Source organism: Anastrepha ludens, chromosome 6 (genome assembly GCF_028408465.1).
Source record: "Anastrepha ludens isolate Willacy chromosome 6, idAnaLude1.1, whole genome shotgun sequence".
Taxonomy (NCBI): domain Eukaryota; kingdom Metazoa; phylum Arthropoda; class Insecta; order Diptera; family Tephritidae; genus Anastrepha; species Anastrepha ludens.
Genome location: NC_071502.1, coordinates 106,371,636 through 106,397,190, shown reverse-complemented (window position 1 = coordinate 106,397,190; position 25,555 = coordinate 106,371,636). Strand labels below are relative to the sequence as shown.

At 35.4% G+C, this 25,555-nt stretch overlaps 2 protein-coding genes across 2 annotated transcripts; both read right to left on the bottom strand.

The window, feature by feature from the left end:
- Window positions 1-11,565: 11,565 nt before the first annotated feature.
- LOC128866743 (uncharacterized) lies at window positions 11,566-12,414 on the bottom strand. Its single transcript, XM_054107708.1, has 2 exons — window positions 12,320-12,414; window positions 11,566-12,253 (listed from the first exon to the last, which is right to left on the bottom strand). Exons 1-2 carry the CDS (start codon window positions 12,395-12,397, stop codon window positions 11,747-11,749), a joined length of 585 nt encoding a protein of 194 aa, XP_053963683.1. The 5' UTR covers window positions 12,398-12,414; the 3' UTR covers window positions 11,566-11,746.
- An 11,111-nt stretch (window positions 12,415-23,525) lies between these two features.
- On the bottom strand, window positions 23,526-24,378 carry LOC128866742 (uncharacterized). Its single transcript, XM_054107707.1, has 2 exons — window positions 24,287-24,378; window positions 23,526-24,220 (listed from the first exon to the last, which is right to left on the bottom strand). The coding sequence occupies exons 1-2, from the start codon at window positions 24,362-24,364 to the stop codon at window positions 23,714-23,716; spliced, it is 585 nt and encodes a 194-aa protein (XP_053963682.1). The 5' UTR covers window positions 24,365-24,378; the 3' UTR covers window positions 23,526-23,713.
- Between the last annotated feature and the right edge of the window lie 1,177 nt (window positions 24,379-25,555).

Sequence of the window (25,555 nt, the reverse complement as noted above, 5' to 3'; positions counted from 1 at the left end):
AAAACAAAAGTTTTGTTGAGAATTAGAAAAGAAATTTTGTTGAAAATTAAAAAAATTTTCAAAATTATCAGAAAAAAAAGATTTTAAAAATTTTTGAAAAAAAATTTTCACAATTTTCAGCAAAATAATTATTCAAATAATATTTTTAAATAATGTTTTTTTTCTAAAAATTTTGAACCATTTTTTTTTAGTTGTAAATTTAAAAAAAAATTTTTTGGTAATATAAAAATTAAAAACAAATGTTTTGTTGAAAATTTAAAAACGAATTTGTTTTCCATAATTTTTAAAACTTTAATCATAATGATAATTTTTTTTTGCTGAAACTTGAAAAAAAATTTTGTTTAAATTAAAAAAAAAACTTTCACAATTTTCAGCAAACATAATTATTCATATATTGTAATATTTTTAAATAATGTTTTTTTTTTCTAAAATTTTTTATTAATTTTTTTTTTGGTTGTAGGTTTTCAAAAAATATTTGTTGTTAAAAATTAAGAAAAATGTTTAGTTGAGAATTAAAAAAGAAATTTTGTTAAAAATTAAAAAAAGATTTTTTTTTGTTGAAAACTTGAAGAAAAAATTTTCAAAATTTTCAGACAAAAAACATATTTTCACAATTTTGTAAAAAAACTTTCACAATTTTCAGCAAAATTATTATTCAAATAATATTTTTAAATAATGTTTTTTCCTAAAAATTTTGAAACAATGGGTTTTGGTTGTAAATCTTAAAAAATATTTTTTGTTAAAAATTAAAAAAAAAAATATTTTGTTGCGAATTAAAAAAGAAATTTTGTTGAAAATTTAAAAAAGAATTTTTTTTGTTGAAAACTTAAAAAAAACTTTCTCAAAATTTTCAGAAACAAAAAAAATATTTTAAAATATTGTTTGAAAAATTATTTAAAAAAAATTGTATCGCTGAAAATTGTGAAAGTTTTTTTAGATTTCAACAATTTTTTTTTAAATTTTCAGCAAAAAAAAGTATCTATTTTTATGATTATTTATTATTATTTAAGCAATCATGTACATGTTTTTATTTTTTTTTTGCTGAAAATTGAAAAGAAATGAATTTAAATACTATTTTCAAATTTAAATTATGTAAACAATTTTGTTTTACTCAAATTTGAATACAAAATTTTTTCTTGAACATATTTTTGTTTTGGAAAATTTTTTCAGAAATGCCAACAAAACTTTTCCGAAAAAATGTAGGAAAACATTTTTTTAAGTATATCTATTTTATTATAAAAAATTTAGATTAAAAAGAAATGTTTAACGTTAAAAATTACCGAATATATTCCACTTCAAAAAGTTCTATACCATAATTTTTAAGCCTAAATAAATCTTAGAATACATTTTTTTTCTCCCAAATTGTTTCAGTTTACTTCTAATTATACTCAATCCTTCAAATAAAACAATTTTTTATAAGAATTTCATCAAAAAAGAAATCAGATTGAAAATAAAACGTACCATACAATAGAGATACTTTTTACAAATTTCAAGAAGCTGGCTATACTGCTTGTCGTAATTTTGCATAGCTATATTTGCATGATTCTTATGAAACATGCATTGAAAAACAGGTCGCACTCTTTTTGAGGAGAATTTTAGAACTCTTGGAAGGTTTCATCTCAATATTTTATCCGTTGTTGATTTTTCACAGCTAAATACTCACTGAAAATGTCGTGCCATCAGCAGTTTTCAGACTGCTTTTTTTCTTTCACTCTTGTGTTCTAAATATGAGGTTAAAATTCGTAACTCCGCAGTAATTGACACAGACTGGAAGACCAAATATTCTCATAAAACGTTCTCAGGAACGTATTTACGTACAATGTTCAGCATTTTCTATCGGCAGGCAGTTTATTTTAGTGCTATTTATGCTATCGCAGTCGATTATGAGTGGTAAGATAGCTCGTGGACTAATCTCAAATTGGCCCTGGTCCACCGAAATGAGTCATTTCTACTGAAGGTTTAAGGAAACGTTTTTGCCTATCTGACACACTAAATTTCAAAGATGTTTAATTTAATTCTAAGAGAAAGGGTCAGACCTACCGGCTACTTGAGCTTTAAAAATTATATTTGGAAGCCTCTTTCGAGCAAAAATACTTTCCTCTGTCCCTACAACGCTTCTATGAATGCTCTCTTCGAAACAGTGTTGGAAGTCTGTGTTTGTTAATCCTCTGCTTCTGCGGGTTTACCGCTTACTCTTCAACAGATTTGATGAACTCCAATATTTTTGTTTCTGGTTTTATGTAGATTTCACCTTAGGAATCAGATGAAAGAACGTACGACGCAAGATCTGTAGCATAAGCCGGCAGGTCTGGCATTGAGAGATTGCACTTAGCTAGAAATCTCTTGACAGAAAATGCGTGATGAGCCAGTGCATTAGCTTGGTGGAGAACCCATCACTTGTGCGACCATAATTCCGGCAGTTTTTTGCTCACTTGCCATTTTTACTCACATATCGTGAATTTAATTTAAAATTTCTGAATTTCACACAAATGTTTCAACGATTTTCAAATTAATTGTGCAACTAGCTCTTCCGGCCGAGTCCATTGAGTTCAGCGCCAACTTGTTTTGTATTTATTTTTAACTTGTGAATGGCCGAGCTTGTTTGTTGTTTAAAACTGTTTGCCTTCCTTTTTTTGTATTCGTAGTCTTCCAAATTCCTTTTTTAACGCAAATTTTATTTCATTCCTTTCGTGAACACTCCTCTCAACGTCTGCTTTCATTCCAAGTAATCAGCTTAAAATTAAATACTCAAGCGTGGGTAGCTGCGCTTTCACTGCCAAAGCTTTTACGAAATATATAAGAAATAAGAGAGCTAAAATAAACAAAAAAATGCACGAAAAAAAACATTAAAATACGTAGTAAATTCAATTAAAAAAATTTCAAATATATGGAAAAGAATTTAATCCTTTTTTTATGAAATGCTATTGAAATTTAATGTTTTTGACATGCCAATAAAATTCTTCTTTTTAAACTGTCGAAAAGCTCTGCAGTAATATTTAATATTTATTTTCTTTTACTTGCAGGTATATTCCAAGAAATTTTTGTACAGATATGAAATTGATATGCCCTACAGTAATTGTAAATAGTAAGTATTATTCAAATATTTTTTATATTTAAAGTGAGCAAATCTTAAATTTCAAAAAAATGTTCAAGGGAAGCAACACAAGGCAAGAGAACTTAAAATAAACTTTAAGCCTCTGATAAGCCAAAGAAATATTTATTTTTCACCTCATGCTTTTGTCACATGAAGAGGTCTGGAGCAGTCTTTACTGGAAAATAGTAAAGGAAGAGGGTAGGTTGAAAGAGCATAGCTTAGGTTAGGTTAAGTTAAGTTGACCCGGCTGGCTGAAACCCTTAACATAGACCTATTGGCACTAGATGGAGTTTGACCCTTACGTTTCCTTGTAAGTAGGCTTCTTGTAATAAGCCTGCGTCTTTTGCGAATCTAAGTAAGCTCTGAAGCTCTAACCCCAAGAGACATTCTAACCTCTCATATTGTAGAGCTCCCGAAAGCGAATAAGTGAGAATAACTAAAATCGAGTAGCCTGGCTTCAAATATTAGTAACGAAAGAAGTCAGGAATGCTATGACCCAGAATATTTTTTTCAATCCTATGTCGAATTCTCAATATCATCAACATATTCAGACAATCTAATTTTGTCAAAGATCCTTCATAACCACATTCCTTACAGATAGAGGGCCAGCTTTATATCTTTCAATAAAAATTGGCGCGTACATTTCTGTTAGGTATTTGGCCTAGGTTCTTCTCCTATTTGCGGCGAGCGTTTTTGTGTTGTTCCACAGTTTTGAGCGGACTCCGAACGGCAGATATTTTTCAAGGCAGAAATACACTCAGAGGTTCGCCATTGCCTCCTATGTATTAGATTTTTTTTTCTATACTTTGTTGTTTCATGCACGGAGATTCGAACCTCCGTATTCACTTGCGGGCAATGGTAGTAACACGCCCACCCATTCGGCTACGGTGACCGAAAGCATCTTTGGAAAATGGCACCTCTTAAAAAGTATAATTCGATTCCAGCACTTCTTAAGTTATTTAAAACCCGTTTGGTTCTGAATGGTTTTTAGCAGATCGTTGCCACCTATTTGCAATTTAAAAATAATTATAAAAAAACCGAGACTAATATTAAAGCATAGGGGCCCAGCGATGGTATTTAATACAAATTTTTAAAGAATATAATTATTTTGACAGGGTTGTCGCCTGATTTTTATTGAACATATGGAAACTTACGGCAAAGTAGAATGAAATTCTAAGGCATGTGCGGGTATTACGCAAACAGTGTAAAATACTATATATTGAATGAGAAATATTCTTGCATAGCGTTGCCACACAATTTTTAATGAAAAAATAGAAATTATTTAGATGAATTTTTATAAATGGATATCAAAGATGGATGCAAGAGAGCTTTTCTGCCAAATATTATTTTGTTTTTTTGTTGCTTTCTTCTAAATTTGAAATTTTGAAAATCAGAAATTTATTACAAAATTTAATTTATTTTAATTAAAGCAAAAGTACGAAATTGTTTCAAAAGAAGTACGAAAACTCTTATTAAAAATACTTTTGCATGCCATTGCCACCTAACCTTTAATTTTCGAATAAATTAAATTTAATCAAATTTGTAGTAAGTTGAATTAATTCTGACACGATTAATGCCAAAGGAAGAGTGCATCAATACTTTTCTTAAGGCAGTCACTTAAGAATCAAAAGTGTTGCCACCTAGATAAAAAATTTAAATGAAATAAAAAAGTAAGGTTTGTAAAATATTATAAATAAGGCATCAAAATAAAAATATTCGAGAGTATTTTTATAGAGAAATATATTTTAATAGGCTTGCCACCTGTCAAAAAAAAGGTTTTTTTTAAATAAAACGTCTAATAAGTTCAGTAAATTATACGAAATCGGTTTCAAAAAACAGGTGTTTGAATATTCTTGCAAATGGAATAGAGTTACCATCTACTTTTTTAAAAAGTGTTTTTGAAATAGGGTTACCATCTGCGCAAAAAAATTAACTTTAATCAAGTGTGTAATACATGAAGTAAACTATTACAAGATTGGTACCAAAGAAAGGTGTTAAATGTTTTTGAAATAGGGTTGCCACAAGTTTAAGAAAAATTTAATTTAAGCAAATGTGCAATAAGTTAAATAAAATATAAATATATCACACGAAAGCTGCTTGAAAACGTTTTACGCCAAACATATTTCTGAATAGGGCTGCCAGATATTAAATAAAAGCATTGCCTTATTAAAAAAAATTTAAGAAATTAAATAAGTTTAGTAGAAAATTATAAAACGCGTACCATTTAAGAACACTTTGATTCTTCTATTATTTCAAGTAGGGTTACCACCCAATTCAGAAAATGAGATTCAATCTACTTGTACCAATCCACTAATTTAACTAACTTTATTGCATTCCTCGGAGTATTGCCAAGAAGCATCAACGGATTCAGGCTAATTGCAGTAATAAAATAACCAACTTAGCAAATACAAGATAATAAACTAATTTCGATAAAATTTTTTTTTTATTCTTATTTTTATTTTTTTCGAAACAACCTAACCGGCAATTACTTTACAACCAATCTGCTGCAGTCCGCTCAAACTACTGTGCGGCTACTCAAAGCAGACATATCTCGCACTCTAATGTGATGACATGATTAATGTTTGAGTAGATTTACGATTATGCGACGCCATTAACAAACGCATTAAAGTGACTCAATTAAGTAGAATTGATTGTAGTGTTACGCACACGTGCACACATACACACGCACACAATGATAGAGCAACAAAAATTATATAGCTTCTACAGTAAGTTGAAAATGGAAAATACTGCCTTGTGTAACTGTCACAAAGATGACATATCATAGCCACTGAAGTGAAGTTGTATATATACATATATACATATTTGCACACACGCACACACACAAAGAGAAATGAATTATGTTGCATTGAAAACTTACATTGAGCTAACTAAAAATGTTAATGCAATACAACAATAAAAACAAAATATAGGCATTTAATTACATCTCGTCAACATTTTAGTAGCGGCAGCGCTTGCCAACCTTTTTTTTTAGTATCTGGTCGTTTTTATTACAGTCATTTGGTTCACCAAATTGTGCGACATTAAAATGTTAATAAACAAATAGGATTTTTTTCTGTGTGGCTTTTTGTAGATAGAAACTGAGTAAAAATCATAAAAATGCGGCTGTTTTTAATCTTAATTTAATTTTAGTGGTTTGTGTGTATTTTTATGCGGAGCTGGTAGCCCAGTAAGGCGGTTTGGTGCACGTAGACGAAAAAGAGTTATCAATTGTGGGGTTTTATTTGATGTTGCTGTTATGAGCTTCCACTCAATGTGCGTCAGATAACACTACACTTTTAACTATCACTTAAGTGGCAAGAGGTTAAGTGCCTTGCAATAGTCGTCAAGTAGCTAAGTCTGCATATGTTTTTGAATAGAAACTGGGTTTGTTTGAGCTGATAAGGGTAAAAGCCTCAAACGTCCATAATATTTACAAAAAAGCACACTAGGTAAGGTTACACTCTCTGTAGTTCTGCATGGTTGGTGCTGAAAGTCGCACTTCGGCTAAATCGCTCAATGCGATTTCACTAAATTTTCATATCACCACAGCATTAAATCAAATGCGTAACAATAATTGAGGACTAAGGGCTTTCTTTTTTTCATTTATTCCTAAGCTGATCTGCTTGGGAGAAGCATTGAAGTATACACTCTTCTCTTGAAGAGAGCGTCAAAGTGGTCAGACGTGAAGATATTAAATAAGATTTGGTTCTTTTGAGACAGATCTTATAAGAGGATTATTGAATAGAGGCCTGAGAATCAACAAAGATAGCCTTGATATCGGAAATCCAACATTTCTGGGGCCTAAAAGCATTTTTCAAAAGAAGGCACACTCGATTTTTTATTGATTTGGCTTTACAGTGACAGCACAAGCGCATCAGATCATCAGGCCACAACTCTGTTAGGTTTGGTGTGAATAGCTCAGCTCCACCCTGGAGTCTTGAAGTATCCAATATTCATCTAGTATAAGGTAGAGATGCTCATGATGCTGCGCCCCTCTGAAATATTCTTTAAATGATGGTGTAAAATTTGGTAAAACCTTGCGCGATATTTTGAAATGGACTTGGCTGTTTTAATGTGTCATGGAAAGATGTACACCTCAACAACATTTGTAAATTATTAAATTTTATTATCAAAACAATCATTCATTCGAAAATTACAACGATTTTTTTAAAGAAAATCATCCTCGCCGATCAACCTCATTTTCATCTCAGCAATTCGGTGAACAGACAAAACTGCCTGTTCTCTTAGGAAGAATGTCCACAATTTATTCACGAGGAACCATTACATTTACCTAAGCTGACGGTTTAATGTGGATTTGGTCGAGTGGAATTATTGCGCTGTACATCCTTCAAAATTAAGCTGGTGATGAAAACCAACTATTTGGTGGCAAAATTAACTGAAGTTGATATTGACTACTTCTGGACTCAGCAAAAGCAAGCCACAAAGCAAGTGAAACAATCGAATTATTGCTGGTTAAATTTGGCTAATCCAATACTTCAGGAAATTGTGACATTCAACGACCACCAAGAAGTTCTGATTTAACACCACTGGACTACTTCTTGTGGAATAATTTGAAATCTTTGGTCTATGTGAATGAACCAGACTCTCTTCATGCTTTACGAACCAATATTCAATGTGACTCACACAACATACCTCCCAATTGAGTAGGAAAAGTGCGAAAAATGGGTTCACTGGATCCAATCCTGCAATAAGAACTATGGAGATCATTTGCATTATGTTATATTCGACGCTTAACTGCATCGATTGTACTTCATACTGAACAAAAAATATTTGAATGTCATCCAAAATTAGTGCATTTTTCAAAAGAAATCATTTCACCTTTAATTAAAGCCTCTTTATGATACTGTATCTAAAATAAAATCAACTGTCTCTGAACAAAAATCAACTTCTTCAAGTTAAAACAGTTGCGCCTATCGAATATTATAAAGAGGTCTAACAAATAATTAGAAAAAATGTTTTTAAACAAATTTTGGCTATATACTTATATTACCTCCATACAAACTCATATGAGCATAATCGTCCTGATTTCGCTGATAAAAAGTTGAATAAAAAAAATTAAATGCATGATTATTTACCTAAAAAAAGGTAATTTAACCAAACGAATTCCAGTAGGAGCTTCACTAATCTTTGCTGCTTTAAAATGACTTCAAAATGACTTCAAAAAGCTTTTGCACAACCTTAAGCACTTAGCTTTTCACTTTAAGGCTTTAAGAATTCACTTCACGCTCTTCAACAAGCATCTGCAAGAAGAGAAAATATTCCATACTCCTGCTTTACATGCGATGCATTTATACCATTCAAATACTTGTACGTGCATGTGTATGTGCATATACATCTGTATATGTGCGGTGTGCACTTATGCTTTTGTCTAGTAAGTGTGTCAACGATTTAGTTGGCCTGTCGATTACGAGCAAATCACTTGAAGATGCAAACAATAATAGCAAAAGCTCAAGAGCAAACAGACTTGAGAACTTACATAAGCACACACATCTATATGTGCATACATACATACATACATATAAGTATATGGCATATGTCTATATTTATATTGTAGATATATTTCGTGCAGACAAATCTATGTACTAATTCTCAGTTACTTTACTACCAGTTTGCTTTACCGCTTGCAGTGTGTAGTTCACCTCCTAGCGCTTCTCAATGCTAGCAAATGGTATTTTTAACAATGCCAGTTACTATGACTGAAAAGAGCTTTGTCAACTGTGCGTCATTATACCACTTACCTAACTAGTGTGTAACTGACCCATGAAAAACTAGTCGCATTTGATGTGAAATTCGCCAGTTGTGGACGAGTTGAAAATGCTAAAAAAATTCCAAACGAGAACTTGAAAAACATTTTATTTTCAATTAAGTGGCTTATAAATAAATATTATTTGGTTGGGCTTGGGTTCGAAATCAACTGTAGACATGCAATACCAAATAATAAATAGAAAAAGGTATTTTTTCTAATAGCGGTCGTGACTCGAGAGTCCCTGGGGTGTATTTCTGTCATGGAAAAGCTTCTCATACGAGCGATCTGAATTTAGAAGGGGAGACAAAGAAGGTCCCTCCATTTGTGGAACATCGCATTTTGGAGGTGAAGCTGGGTTAAACTTCCAACAAAGAATGCGCCAATTAAAGATATTTATATTATATAAAATCCACGAGATTTCATTATTTATGTCATAGCAAATTTTACGTTTATGTCATACCATATTTTATGTTTATGTCATAGCATATTTAATGCTTATGCCATAGCATATTTTATTTTTTATGTCATAGCATACTTTATGTTTATTTCTTACTATATTTTATGTTTATTTCATACCATATTTTATGTTTATAACATATCATATTTTATGTTTATGACATACCATATTTAATGTTTGTTTTATACCACATTTAACTTTGTGTTTATTCCATACCATATTTAATGTTTATGCCATAACATATTTTATGTTATCCTACACCATATTTTTTTTTATGTCATACCATATTTTATGTTTATTTCATACCATATTTTATGTTTATCTCATACCATATTTAATGTTTATGTCATACGATATTTTATGTTTTGCCATCAAAGTTTATGGAACGAGTCAAATATTTAGCAGAAATAAAGAAGATCAAAATTTTAAACATTTTTTATTTTTTAATTTTTTTATTTGTTTATATGAATTAATATGATTTTATTTTCCGAATTACATATGTGTATGTAACATATAATATTTTATATTCAGTTTGAAGCAAAATGTACGCAACTTAAAAAAATGTTACTAAATATTGCTATTTAAAAACATATCAGCTATAAAAGCAACAGACACTAGAGAATAATACCTATTGTGCATTACTCTTCTAATTGGTAATTTTGCAACTGGAACATTACTAGTCGCTCTGGTACTAGTATGACTTTCCTAAAATACCAACACAGGAACTAAAACGTCTACTAAATAGTTTATATCTACTTGAAAGCACAAGAAATCAAGTGTAAGGCATATACTCGTATACATACAGCCTTCTGCTTTATTTATACACAGATAAATTCACTATAAATTACTAGAGCAGTCTTCTCTTTCATACCTTTATATCCACGCAGTCTTCCCTACTGCACTCATACACTTAATTTACCATTCGCCAGTATTTGCGAAGCTTTGTCAGCTGGAATATTGCATCTGTGTCGAAATGGCAATATTTTGTATTTGTTTACTTTTATACTAGATGTATTTGTATGTACGTACATAAATAAGTATGTAGCTATGCATTTATATACACGAATCCATTCATGCTCACTTGTTTGCCTATTGAAGCGATAACAATGAGCTCAGCGTCACTTCACTTTGACAAGCAATTCGCTAAAATCATACCCTAAGCGGCTGAAGTGGCAGATCTGAAAGTGTGGTTCGAGTAGCTGGCAGTATTATTGCCACATTAGATGGATACACACCATGCGTACGCATCTAGAAATATTCCATGAGTAAAAGTGATGATGATGTTTAGGTATATTAAATTCAATTTTTATTTGCTTTTTGTATTTAAATTGCACATTGCACAGAGCTGACGTTGTTTAGAGAAAAGAAGATTTTTCAATTTAGGTACAATAGTCCTCAGTTGTCCATACGGGTGCTACCATATTTCGCCCGCTCACTGCTCAAACTGAGAAGGAAAGATGGCCTTCACGAATTGTCAGTTCCTGATCCAGATTTGAGAGCAGACGCGATCACACCGAGCTTACTATGCTTGCTCTCTAAGAAAAACAGACAATATCTACTACTATTGATGTTCGAAAAACGAATATCCTAATTGAAAGACATGTAAAAAGTTAATCACACGTTTCATAAGATCCTGCAGCAGCTAAATGAAAAACGAGAACGAAGAAATCAATTCCCATTCCCACTCTCTTTTATAGCTGTTTCGCATTGTGTATAAGCATAACTCGATATCTATGACAACATAATGAACCGCACTTTTAGACACATTGGCCAAGACGAAACGCGATACCAGCCATCGAATTTAACTGATATGGTTCCCTGCGATTTGTTTCTGTTTGGTAGAGTCAAAAAGCCACTAAGGGAAACGTGTTTTAACAGCTGAAAGGAAGTAATGAAAAAATCGAAAACGACTCTCATGGCTGTACAGAAAATGATGTTCCGGATATGTGTCGAGAGCTGGATACTACGCAGCATAAGTGCGTTGCAGTTAAAGAGGAATAATTTCACTTTTGAGGAATAAACGCGTATTTTGAATTTTGATCAAGGTATAGCTCCCCTCTTATTTTTGGTGTGCGTCGTGATGTTGTTCCATAAATGGAGGGATCACAATTTTATGCCGCCCCCGAAAGGCAAATGGTTTTTTATGAATACAATCGGAGGCTTACCGCGAGACGACTCTGTTAGAAAAAACCTTTTCTATCACTTAGTGTTTCGTGGTTTCGTTAAATTAGTTTTAGTTAGTCAAATAAATTTTTTATTACCGAAAAATACTTAATCATCTGCTGCCAACAATTTTTATTTGTATTTTTTTTTTTTTTTTTGCTTTTTTATTGTATTTTAAAGATTTTTCAAACATTACCGCCACCACCAGTAAATTTTTGAATCCTATTTAAGTCGTTATGCCTCCTGATCCCACACTCAATTGAACTCACTCACGATCTTCGACTTTCAACAACAAAGCACCGCCACCCACATTGATTTCGTCTTTGAAAAATGTCAATACCGCCTTCAAAAGGCCACGTGGTATTTGATTTGGCCAAGAATCGGTGTTAAGCTCCAGCTCCTTTATGTAATATTCACCTTTTGGTACAGGGCAAAGTCCCTCATCCTCTGGTACATAGGGGAAATTTGTATTTTCACCCTCTACAAACGATGGCTGCAACATTTTCGTGTACAAATTTTTCAGTCCATCACAAATGTTCGTGCGTGGCACACCCATAGGCAAACGCTTGAACTGATCATCGCCTTGAGGCGAAGAGAAGAGCTCTATTGAGAATTTGTAGTGTTCATTGTTCATATCGTCGGCGAATTTTAAAGTGCCATTCATAAAACGTTGACGTCCGATTATTTTCATTTCACCCAAATGGAAGATCGTTTCCTTCATACCGTCAAAATGTTCGAAGTCTTCATTTTTTACAGTATACGGTTGCTCAGCCTAGAATAGTTTGATGCCGATGATAAATTATTCATTCACTTTTTCGCAAATTTCCTTTTAATTTACCTTGGCAAAGCTTCCCATCGTGCAAAATATCACAATTGCGCGCACACAAAACTGCATTCTGGGTGGAGTGATTTTCATATGTAAGAAGAAATAAATTTATAGTCCACTTTTTAGCAACAACGTAGTTCACATGGTATTTATAGCTTTATTCGCGATTCACTAAAATCTCTGATAGTGTAAAAACATGGAAATTGCGTTTACAGAAGTAAATTATTAACAAAAACAGAGAATTTGAAAAATTTTGAAAAACCACCCAGTGTCGTATATTAAATCTGTGAAGCGTGGCGCGTATGAAAAATAGAGCACACAAATTATTTAGCAAAGCTAAAAGAGAAATACTTTGAAGTTAACGGAAGAGCAGTAGAGCAAGGTCAGGAAGTGAAATTATCCTAAAATTATAAATTAAAATATTTTCAATCTCTGGAATCTCTTCAATCAATGCAAACCCATACAACGAGCTTCTTCTTGCAACCAATGATATGCAAGTAGGTCCAAGTTCTAGCTAATCTGCAGTTCGTGGGTTATGGAGTAAGTCTCACATGGTTTTATCACTATGCAAATTTCATGAGCTTAGCGATATTTTCCAGGCTTGTCTCTACTGAGGCGTCCATATTGCTAGAATGGAATCATTGGAGCTACTGCTTTTCTATTGCATTCGACTCAGCACCGTCCGTAATACATATACGTGGATAAGTGGCAGATTAGATTAGATTAGATTTGTGGGGGGTTGGACAAGTCCAAGCACTCAGTCAGTAGACCATTGTACTACACCCGGATAGATTTCAGTAGAAAGAATAGAGATAGGAAAGATAAAAGGTGGGTGGTAAGACGGATAAATTAGTTTGAGGCGACTCCTTCACAAATCTCTTGGATTCATTGATGAATCTTAAGAGATCCGTAAGAGGAAGTGTATGAACTTTATCCATACTTAGTATATCGCAACCTAATATCCTAAGTCTGATACTGGATGCTGCTCTGCAGTATCGTCATTCTCAAGACAGGATAGACATATCGGGCTGTCAACCACCCAAATGGCAACCATATGCAGACCACAGACGTTGTGCCCTGTGATTACACCCACCAATACTCTCAGGTCCTTTGGAAGCCGAATCAAAGTTAGGGTATAAAAGTATTCCGCCTGTCATTATTAGTCAGCAGATAAATTATAAAGATTTACACAAAAAATAAAATGAGCCTATTTTTTCAAACATTTTAAGTGAATTCCTATGGAATAGAAATTAGTGTACTTTCCATTAATCATTTGCATAGCAAAAACATTCTTCAGATCAATGGCATTAACAAATGATTGCATGCAATTTAATTAAATTTACATTTTAATTAACTTTGCCGACAGTTATAATGCCCACATTGTATATATGTATGTATGTGCATATGTATGTATGTATGTTGGCATGCAAAAATTATATAAGTTACAAGTTTGCAATTATTGAAAAACATGTGACTGATGATTAGATGCACATGCGCCAAATACTGAATCAGTTTTGATAGATAGAGAGTAGCTGAGAGGGGTATAGTTACTATAGTACCTGCTATTGAAGAAAGGGGGAGAGATAAACCAGACACTGAGATATGGATTCAGATACCAGTATATAGCTTTCTTCTATAATATATTCTGTATATTCAGGTGGCACCATCGGTATCGCTATCGGAGCGATATTCTCAGTAAATTTGACAGATTTAGCAGAGTTGATGACGTAACAATTGAATGTTTTTCTTGCAATTTATTGTTACGTTACTGTCAAGATTACTTTCACGGTTGTCGCAATCTTGAAATATCTCATTCTTGGGCATCTAGAGTAACACTTATGGAATCCATGACGGAGAAACTTGCGATTTGCTGATGACCACTGAAACTTGAGCATTACAGAATCAATTTTTACAGGGCCGCCAATTCAATGTGTTGATGTCACGTGAATTGGCGGCCCCTATTGTCACTTAAATACACTTATGAGAAGAGCTATTCAAGCTTTTTCTGCCCACACTCGTTTATCAGTTCTCTCGAGATAGTGCATTCAACCTTCGAAAACCTGCCAGCACAACAGCAGCAGCTCTAAAAAACATGATGTGGCTGCATACAATTTAGGTTTCTCTATGTAGCGCTCATTTCAACAGTCGAAGCCAAAGCACAGTTTCAAATTTTTACTTATCTGAATATATTGTCTTTAGCTGGAGAAGAGCAGCACCACAGCAAAGCAGAACTCTAAAAAATACATTCATACATTACTTTGAACGTTGCAACCCATTAAAAGCTATGAGATTTACTACCTGCTCTATCTATGGTCGCCATGTAACACAAAAGTAAGATACTGGCGGCTAAGGCAGCATTTAAAGTAGCAATACCCACAGCAAAGCTTAGAATTTTTCTGAATCGCTGTTGATATACTATCGTACTGTGATAATTTTCTCAGCAATTCGATAGCACAGCCTCGGTTTTTTTTTCTGGTATTGCTTTGCTTTTGTCGTGGGAGCTGCAGTTATTTTGCTGTAGTTTTCGGCCAAATCCAAATAAATAAGACAGCGAAACTAATTTCAAACCCTGTTGATATGATAAAATTAGAAAATGTAATATGAATATTCATAATTACATATCTAATAAATAATAAAACTAAAAAAGAGGTTGTCTGTAAAGTCGGTTTACTGACGATATATTAGTTTAGCGTGACAACGTCATAGCAACTACTGATGTAATGGTTGCAATTTTCAAAGTAAAATTTTAATTTTATTTGTTTTATAGATATTTTGTATGGATATAGAGAAGGAGGTAAATGGAATCGCAATGGAATAGGTCAAGTTAAATTTACACAAACGTGAAAAATGACGAAAAATTTATCAAATTCATGAAAGATATGTTCCATTTCGATTGTGCATCAGACGTTAATAAGTCAACAACACTAAGAGGCAACATCATCGATTTGAAGTTTTCAAGAAACATTACACTCGAAATACTCCCTTTCATATTTCCTATTTTTCCTCTCTTCGTCCTATTCTCAACAGAGAAATGGTTTATTACCATGCACACAGGAAGAAGGCATATGCAAATACAAATATGTGAATTTATATATGTACATATGCGCATATACATACATATATATGCTCACTCAAGTGGGTGTGCAGATGTCGAACGTTGTTCAAGCAAGGTAACGACCATGAGCAAGATAACGACGATTGAGCAAGATAACAACACATTTTTTCGTGCGTGCAGGCGGCTAAATCGAATTATAAGACGATATCACGTCACAAAATCGTGCTTTTGTAGGAGTATCTTGAAAACGTAACCTGTTGGGGTAAATTTCAGATTCGAATCTTTGCGTCAAGCTGAAATTTTTTGGCTAAATCTGAGTTCAAATTCGTATTCAATATCGAGAGCCTACGGAAAATTGTTGTCTAGTTCTGATTCTGAGCGTCAATCAATTATTATCGGTCTGTGTTATTGAAATGGAGGTCTGTCTAATGCCTTCGAAAACGTCAATTTTGGGTGTTTGGCGAGCTTCTCCTCCTATTTGTGGTATGCGTCGTGATGTTACTCCACAAATAGAGGCACTTACAGCTTTTAGCCGACTCCAAACGGCTGATATTTTTTATGAGTAGCTTTTTCTTGGCAGAAATACCCTCGGAGTTTTGCGATTGCCTGTTGAGGGGCGACAGTTATTAGAAAAAAGTTTTTCTATCATTTTGGTGTTTTATACTCGGAGATTCGAAGCACTACCGAATAGTAATCATGTAGCAACCCACTCGGCTACGATGGCTCCGACCTCTTTCGTTGTATAGAATTTTAGCCAGAGTGCTTGGCGATTTGCATGCTGTTCTCCAATCCATGGATGCACTAATGCGTTATTACTCTGCTAGTCACCAGGGCATTAAGTGTAGAAGAGGTTGAATGCACACATATGGGAGCTCATAAGCGACTATGTGTGAGGATGAAAGATGCAGCCGCTGAGACAAAAAGCTTATCCAACCATCATCGTTGGTGCATAAAATACCATTTAGTTTAAAGAAAAGTGAACCTACGAGATGGTAACCTTTAATCTCAGTTAGCACAATTTCTCAGAAGCAAGAGGGAAGTCGAAATGACAAAACGAACCCGTAAATGTTTTGGATCTGTGGTCATATAGAAATATCGCTTAGTGTAAACTTCCTTTACCACATCGTAGCACTTTAGTACCACAAAGAATGTGAAATCAATTAGTGGAATCGCTTTTGTAAGCGAGTTCGCACAACAAAAACTAGCTTTCGTGGTGTCCTCGCTCTCATTAGACTTCAAGAGAGTAAATCTAGTGATCCAAATCTAGTGATGTACCAGAGCCTATTCATTTTTCGAAGAGCGGATCTTTATCTAGGATTCTTGGATCTATGATTCTTTTGTTTTGCTTTATGGATCCCCTCTAATGGCCAAATCAGCGCAACAGGATTCCTAATATTTATCTGAAGGCATCCGAACTATCCTACCACACAGTTAGAAATGATTCGTAGGTAGTAGTCGTATAATGAAAGTTTAAAATTTGCATCAGAAAAGTCTGAAATCAGCTGTAAACCAACACAAGGTTAAAAAGTACTCCGAGAAGTCGCTCCATGTAGATATGCGCCACTATTTATTTGAACGATCTGTTCAAATCGGGGGAGGCGTATCGAATTAATAGGGATTAGTTTATGAGTATGACGCTGATATTCGTCCAGCCCAGCCAGCATTCGAAGCATTGGACGACATTCTACTCAAACTATCTGAATTCCTTCCAACGAGCAGACGAAGTGATCTATAAAAATTAAGGACTAAACTTGGATTTTGAGTCTCAGATGAGATAACAAGTAACAGATTTAATGCCGTGAATAACATGAGAAGCCATATTTTTCCATCTGTATGTACAGGGTGGGCCATATAGCGTTTGCTTTTTGAACCACCTATTCTTTTGTGAATGGTAACACAAATGACATGTCAAATGTGTTCATAATTTACCTAAAGATTTGACATTTACGAAATGGGACGCTATACGCTTGAACAAAATTGGGAAATATTGAAAACCTATTTCCAAAGTGGTGAGCCTTCTTCTTCTTTTCTGATTTTCACATCGGTGGCTGCGTCAATAAGCAAAATTGTCGGATTTGGGGCTCAGAAAATCCACACGTTACTGCAGAGAAGCAAATGCATCCACAACGAGTCACTAGGATATGGCCCTTGGTCGGGAAAAACCCGAGTCATTCCGGTAACGTAGAACCGGCTGCCATGGGAATGCCATGGTCGCCTGGAACCAGTGATACGCAGTAGACGAAGCTCCAGACCTGCCAAAATACTGCGATTCGGACCGCGACAGGATGTCTCATGATGTCCCCAATTCAACACCTGCATGACGAGGCTCACATGCTCCCTGTTAAGGAGCACAACAAAATGCTCGGCATGCAGTTTCTGCTAGGGTGTCACCGTAGGCCTCACCCATGCAGACACCTGCTCGAGCCTGAGCCACCTCCCAGGCACATCAGGAGACACTTCCTCAACTACGTGGGCGAGATCCAGGACAAAACAGACAGACCACTCCAGGATCAGACAGTGTACAGACAGGCCATTAACGACATTCATCGGGAGACCGTTACCACCTTCATGAACTCCCGTCCTGTGAATGCCGTAATCGGAGTCCAACCACCACCTATTGCAGATGAAGAGCTCCAGCTTCCCCGAGAGTCCCGCGTAACCTTGGCACAATTACGTTCTGGATACTGTAGCAGGTTAAACTCCTACCTATCCAGAATCGACCCCGACATACTAAACATATGTCCAGCATGTGAAGGCACCCCGCACGACACTAACCACCTCTTCACATGCCCCATCAAACCCACTCATCTTACACCTCTCTCCCTCTAGACCCAACCCGTCGAAACAGCTAGTTTCCTGGGCCTACCGTTAGATGAGCTAGACGAAGACGACCGGTAATTACACTACACTGACAGGGCGAAGATACTGCTACAACAACAACAACAAGAACAAAGGGTCACTGTTTGGTGCGGTTTTTTGACTGGCGGCATCATCGGGCCAGTTTTTTTTCGAAAATGAGCGAGGAGCCGCGGTTACAGTGAATGGCAAGCGTTACCGTGACATGCTCAACTAGTTTTTGTTTCCAAAAATTGAAGAGAATGACATGGACGACATTTGGTTTCAACAGGACGGTGCAACTTGTCACACTGCCAAAGTTACACTCGAACTTTTGGCTACCGTTTTTGAATTCCGATATCAATTGGTCGCCTCGGAGCTGTGATTTAAGCCTGTTGGACTATTTTTTGTGGGGAGCCGTTAAGGACAAATGCTATGCGAATCATCCAGAGACGTTTGATGCTTTAAAACGAAGTTGCCATTCATGAAATTGGAGCCCAAACAATCGAAGATGTGCTTAAAAATTGGGTTGATCGAATGGCCTACTGTAAAGCCAGTCGTGGCAGTCATTTGAACGATATTATTTTTCATTCATAAATGACAATGTTCAATCTTCAAAATAAAGAAACAAGTTTGAAAAAATATTGATTTGTTTTTTTATAGCCGATTCAAAAAGCAAGTTTTACATGGCCCCTATACACATATAAATGTATAAATGCCTGTATGTATGTACATAAATAAGTATGCACCAATGTGCCCAAGAATGATAGAAAGAAGATTGCGCCCATCAGAGAGTGCGTGACGTCACGTTTGCCTAGTAGTGCAGTGTCGCCAACCATTTGCTCTTCACAATAAATTTAGTGCTTTTTTATACCCAAAATGCGACAATTTGTAAGTTTGGTGTTTGTTTCTTTTTGTTTTTAATTTAAGGCTATCGAAACTGTAAGTTGAAAAAAATGTATTATTAAACAAAGGAAGGTTAAAAAATGTCACTCTGAGAAGGTTTTAATGAATTTGTGGATTCTTTTAAAATTTAGTATTTTCAAAGTGAAAATTTATTTTTTTTTTTACTTTTGAGGTTATGTCAGAATATTATATCTTCTTCTCTTAACTCTTTTTAATATTGAAAACCTTTTAAAAGCGTTTGAATTTACTGAATGCGAATTAAAACCATAGAGATGTAATCATTTCGTCCGGTCCTTAATCCTTAGTGGGACATAGGGCATGAAGAGGTTTATTCATAGTAAAAATAAGCAACAAAATACTAGAAAAGACTGAAAAACCCATAACGACATTTTTACAAAAAGAGTACTTTATTTTGTTACATAACCTGAAATACAGCAAATAAGTCATTCCCCTAACAAAAGAGTTTCTTTTACCAAAAAACTCATAAATTAAATTGTACATTTCGATAACACATTTATTTAAAACAAAACGCACATTCTAAACACAATTTGTCACGCATACAAAGTTCTTTAAGAAATTCAATAAAAATTTGGTATTTTATTTTCTTTAAATGCGTTTTTATACCCAAAGCTAGGCAACACTGCAATAGCGGGGCATAGATTTGACTTCTGAAAGGAGAAGAAGAAGAAAAAGTTGGAAATTATAAATGTAAATAAAGCAAGAAATGTCATATTGGTGGGAAAAATGTTGGCTGCGACAGACAGGCTGCGACACTTTGCTGAAGTAACTCGCCAACGATTTTATTATTTTCTTCATCTTTAACGTTTTCGGCATACTGAGGACCCACATCCTCTGTGTAAATAGTGGGCACAGCACCACGCTTCAAAAGGCGATTTTTAGCAAATCCTAAGGCGTTGGAAAAAACCATATTGAACTCAATTATTTTAAAAACTACACATTATAAACCAAGGTGCCATACTTTAATCTCCCAAAACTAAACGGCCTCAGCCTCACGCTAACCAAAAAGGCAAAATACCTAGGGGTTATCCTGGACTCCAAACTCAGCTGGAAGTCCAGGGGAGAACAGAGTAAAGAAAGCGAATATAGCACTTTACACGTGTAAGAGAATGTTGGGGAAAAAATGGGGTCTCCAATCAAAATTATCCAATTGGTCCTACACAGCCATTGTAAGGCCAATACTAACATATGCGGCACTGGTTTGGTGGCCTGCAACAGAAAGGAAATACAACAAAACTAAGCTGAACAAGATACAAAGAACAGCGTGTATCTTAACTACAGGAGCGCTTAGCACCAGTCCTACTGAAGCGCTCAATGTACTAACACATCTATTGCCATTAGATTTACACATTAAAACAATAGCTACTTGCAGCGCGGTGAGACTCAGAGACATAGGAAGCTGGACAACAAGGTCGTACGGTCACCGTAAGATCCCCCTTCAAGGACCCTCGCTGCTCAAAAACGTATCAGACTACACAGTCCCCGACCTCCACTTTAAGAAAGGCCTTACGGTACGTTTTCCACCGAGAGCCGAGTGGAGCAAAGGAGAGGTGATTGGAAGACTCGATATCGAAATTTATACCGATGGTTCTAAGATGAACTGTGGTGTGGGAGCTGGCTTCCATTCGGAGCCACTCAACCTATCAATCAATCAATTCGCCTTCCTGATTATGCCACCGTGTTCCAGGCAGAACTTTTAGCGAGGAGAGAAGCATGCAAATCCCTAGAACTCTACAAGGAGGTTGGTGCAAGAGTAACGATCTTCTCAGACAGTCAAGCAGTTATGAAGGCCTTAGACTCCAACTACATTTAATCCAAACTGGTCCTACAGTGTAGAAAGGAGCTGAAACTGCTCAGCCATTGGCTTGAAATTACTCATACGGGGCAATGAGATAGCGGATGAGCTAGCAAGAAAGGGTTTGACACTAGACATAGCAGAGGCGGTGGCAGTCTCCACCCCACTGAACACACTAAAAGCATCCATGGCTTCACTCTATCATGCTTTAGCCAAAGGAAGATGGAAGCAAATACCTACTTATATTACAACAAAAAACACATGGCCGTCATACAAAATCCAAAGGACGAATGACCTGCTAGGATGTTCTCGGCCAAACATTTCACGTATCACTGCAACCCTTACAGGACATTGGAAAATAGGGGATCAAGCAGCTAGATTCAATCTACCCTTCAATCCTATCTGTAGAAGCTGTCAAGCGGAAGGGGCGATTACTATTTATGTGAATGTCCGGGAATAGCCAGGGCTCGACTCCGATCCTTCGGTAAGCCTTTCCTACAGCAAATTAAGGAGATCTCAGACATCGAGATAAAGTATTTGCTGCTATACTTGGACCTCATAAAATAGATCTGACTTGGAAAAAGAAAAAAACAAAACAAAAAAAAAAAGCAAGAACATCATCATCACACGAGATAGTGGTAATAAAACGGTACTGGTCACTAATTAGGAGCTTTTCAGTTCAGAAATGTTCAACCACCTCAACAACAACAATAACAACAGCAACAACACATTATATACATAACCCATTTCGAACTTTAGTTGGTTTTCAATGCTATCACTAGTAAAATGCTTCATACATATAAAGCTCGTTTTGGGATTGAAGGCATTTTCTCGCCGGCAGAAATGCATCCACTGTTTGCAGAGCGCCTCATCCTTTGGAAATATAAAAGAGCTTATACCACACGCTTTATTGCGATTTTTACTATAACAATTTTTCACTGCACTTTTCATTTTTCCTTATTTTTCACCTATACACTTTCACGAATTATCTTATTTTTGCGTAAATATTCACTAAAACGTTCGGTTAATTAACGCACATTTCAAAAAACAAACGAATATTCATAAACATCAACAATAACCGCAATCATGGGCAATGTGACCAGATCTTAAAACAAAAGTAAAGTTAAATAAAATTAAGTGAATTATTGAACTAATTTTTAAAAAATGTATATTTTACAAAATTATAAACCTTACATTTTAATTAGAACAGGCTAGAAAAATGTCATGACGAAAGAACTAAAACTCCGAGACTAAATAACAAAATAAAATGCTAAATCAAGTTACGAAAATGGTAATCTGGCCATATTGGTGCTAAAATCACGTCACTCATTGTCAAATTCGCTGAGAGCAAAGTTAAGGAACCACGATAGGCGCCATCTCATTATTCTCTCCATCGTCGCTATGCATTTATATACACGAATCCATTCATGCTCACTTGTTTGCCTATTGAAGCGAATAACAGTGAGCTCAGCGTCACTTCACTTTGACAAGCAATACGCTAAAATATACCCTCAGCGGCTGAAGTGGCAGAACTGAAAGTGTGGTTCGAGTAGCTGGCAGTATTATTGCCACATTAGACGGATAAACAGCATGCGTATGCATCTAGAAATATTCCATGAGTAAAAGTGATAATGATTTATATATGAAATTCAATTTTTATTTGCTTTTTGTATTTAAATTGTACATTACACAGAGCTGCTGTTGTTTAGAGAAAAGAAGATGTTTGATTTCAGCAACAATAGCCGTCTGTTGTTCATACGGGTGCTCCCACATTTCGTCCGCTCACTGCTTAGATTGAGAAGGAAAGATGGCCTTCACGGATTGTCAGTTCCTGATCCAGATTTGCGAGCGGACGCGATCAAATCAAGCATATGTACTATGCTTGCTCTCTGAGAAAAATAGACAATATCTACTACTATGGATGTTCGAAGAACGAATATCCTAATTGGAAGACATGTAAAAAGTTAATCACAAGTTTCATAAGACCCTGCAGCAGCTAAATGAAAAACGAGAACGAAGAAATCAATTCCCATTCCCACTCTCTTTTATAGCTGTTTCGCATTGTGTATAAGCATAACTCGATATCTATGACAACATAATGAACCGCACTTTTAGACACATTGGCCAAGACGAAACGAATACCAGCCATCGAATTTAACTGATATGGCTCCCTGCGATTTGTTTCTGTTTGACAGAGTCAAAAAGCCACTAAGGGAAACGTGTTTTAACAGCTGAAAGGAAGTAATAGAAAAATCGAAAACGACTCTCACTACTATACAGAAAATGGAGTTCCGGAAATGTGCCGAAAGCTGGATCTTACGCGGGCATAAGTGCGTTGCAGTTAAAGGTGAATAATTTCACTTTTAAGGAATAAACGCGTATTTGGAATTTTGTGAATATATTCCCAGAACCTTTTGATCAAGGTATAGCTCCCCTCTTATTTTTGGTGTGCGTCGTGATGTTGTTCCATAAATGGAGGGATCACAATTTTATGCCGCCTCCGAAAGGCAGATGGTTTTTTATGAATACACTCGGAGGCTTACCGCGAGACGACTCTGTTAGAAAAAACGTTTTCTATCACTTAGTGTTTCGTGGTTTCGTTAAATTAGTTTTAGTTAGTCAAATACATTTTTTATTACCGAAAAATACTTAATCGTCTGCTGCCAACAATTTTTATTTATATTTTTTTTTTTTGCTTTTTCATTTTAAAGATTTTTCAAACATTACCGCCACCACCAGTAAATTTCTGAATCCTAATACAAGTCGTTATGCCTTCAGTTCCCACACTCAATTGAACTCACTTGCGTTCTTCGACTTTCAACAACAAAACACCGCCACCCACATTGATTTCGTCTTTGAAAAATGTGAATACCGCCTTCAAAAGGCCATGTGGTATTTGATTTGGCCAAGAATCGGTGTTAAGCTCCAGCTCCTTTACGTAATATTCACCTTTTGGTACGGGGCACAGTCCTTCATCCTCTGGTACATAGGGAAAATTTGTATTTTCACCCTCTACAAGCGATGGCTGCACCTGTTTCGTGTACAAATTTTTCAGTACATCACAAATGTTCGTGGGTGGTAGGCCCATAGGCAAACGCCTGAACTGATCATCGCCTTGAGGCGAAGTGAAGATCTCTACTGAGTATTTGTAGTGTTCATTGTCCATATCCTCCGTGAATTTCAAAGTGCCATTGATAAAACGTTGACGTCCGATAATTTTCATTTCACCCCAATGGGAGATCGTTTCCTTCGTACCGTCAAAATGTTCGAAGTCTTCATTTTTCACAGTATACGGTTGCTCAGCCTAGAATAGTTTGATGCAGATGATAAATTATTCATTCACATTTTCGCAAATTTCCTTTTAATTTACCTTGGCAAAGCTCCCCAGCGTGCAAAATATCACAATTGCGCGCACACAAAACTGCATTCTGGGTGGAGTGATTTTCATATGTAAGAAGAAATAAATTTATATTCCACTTTTTAGCAACAACATAGCTCGCATGGTATTTATAGCTTTATTTCACGATTCAATAAAATCTCTGATAGTGTGAAAACATGGAAATTGCGTAAATTATTAATAAAAAACAGAGAATTTGAAAAAGTTTGAAAAACCACCCAGTGTCGTAAATCTGTGAAGCGTGGCGCGTATAAAAAATAGAGCACACAAATTATTAAGCAAAGAGAAAGACTTTGAAGTTAACGGAAGAGCGGTGGAGCAAGGTCAGCAAGTGAAATTATTCTAAAATTATGAGTTAAAATATTTTCAATCTCTAATTTCCACACAAAATAGTCATATTAAAGTGGTTCCAAATGGCTTTCTGGCTAATCTGCAGTTCGTGGGTTATGGAGTAAGTCTCACATGATTTTACCCCTAGGTGAGTTTCATGATTTTAGCGATATTTTCCAGGCATATCTGTACTGAGGCATCCATATCACTAGAATGGAATCATTGGAGCTACTGCTTTGCTATTGCATACGATACTGTGCTGAGTCTGTAATACATATACGTGGATAATTGGTGCGGTGCGTGGTACCGATGTAATCGAAAGAGTTGCTAAAGCGAAATGGAGACGGGCCGGCGCGCTATGTGGTGATTTACGGATAACAGGTGACCAAATAATATAGAATCCTGGAATGGAGACCACGAGAAAACAATAGGAAAACTGGAAGACCGTTCATGGCATTAAAATAATAACTACTAACTGGATAAAAACATCACAAGATAGAGAAAATTGGCAATCAATGGAGGAGGCCTATGTTCAACTGTGAACACAAACGGCTGGATGATGTTAATGATGATCATGAATTGGTACGTAAATACTTTTCTAGGTGTACTGCCGAGCTTATCCTCCAATTTGTATGGCGAGTCTTGTGACTGTTCCACAAAGGGACTCTGGACGGCAGATTGATTTTATGTGAAGCTTTTTTAAGTCAAAAATGGACTCAGAGGTTTTCCTTTGTCCGAGGAACGGACACCATTTGAGAAAACTGTTTTCTATAAATTGACGTTTCATGCACTCAATATACTTCGAACCATCAAACTCACCTATTCAGCCAAAACGTCACTGGAGATAAAACCTGAAAATATGTGTATTACTCCTAGGTCCATAAAAAAGCCAACAAGGTATCAGTTATTGAG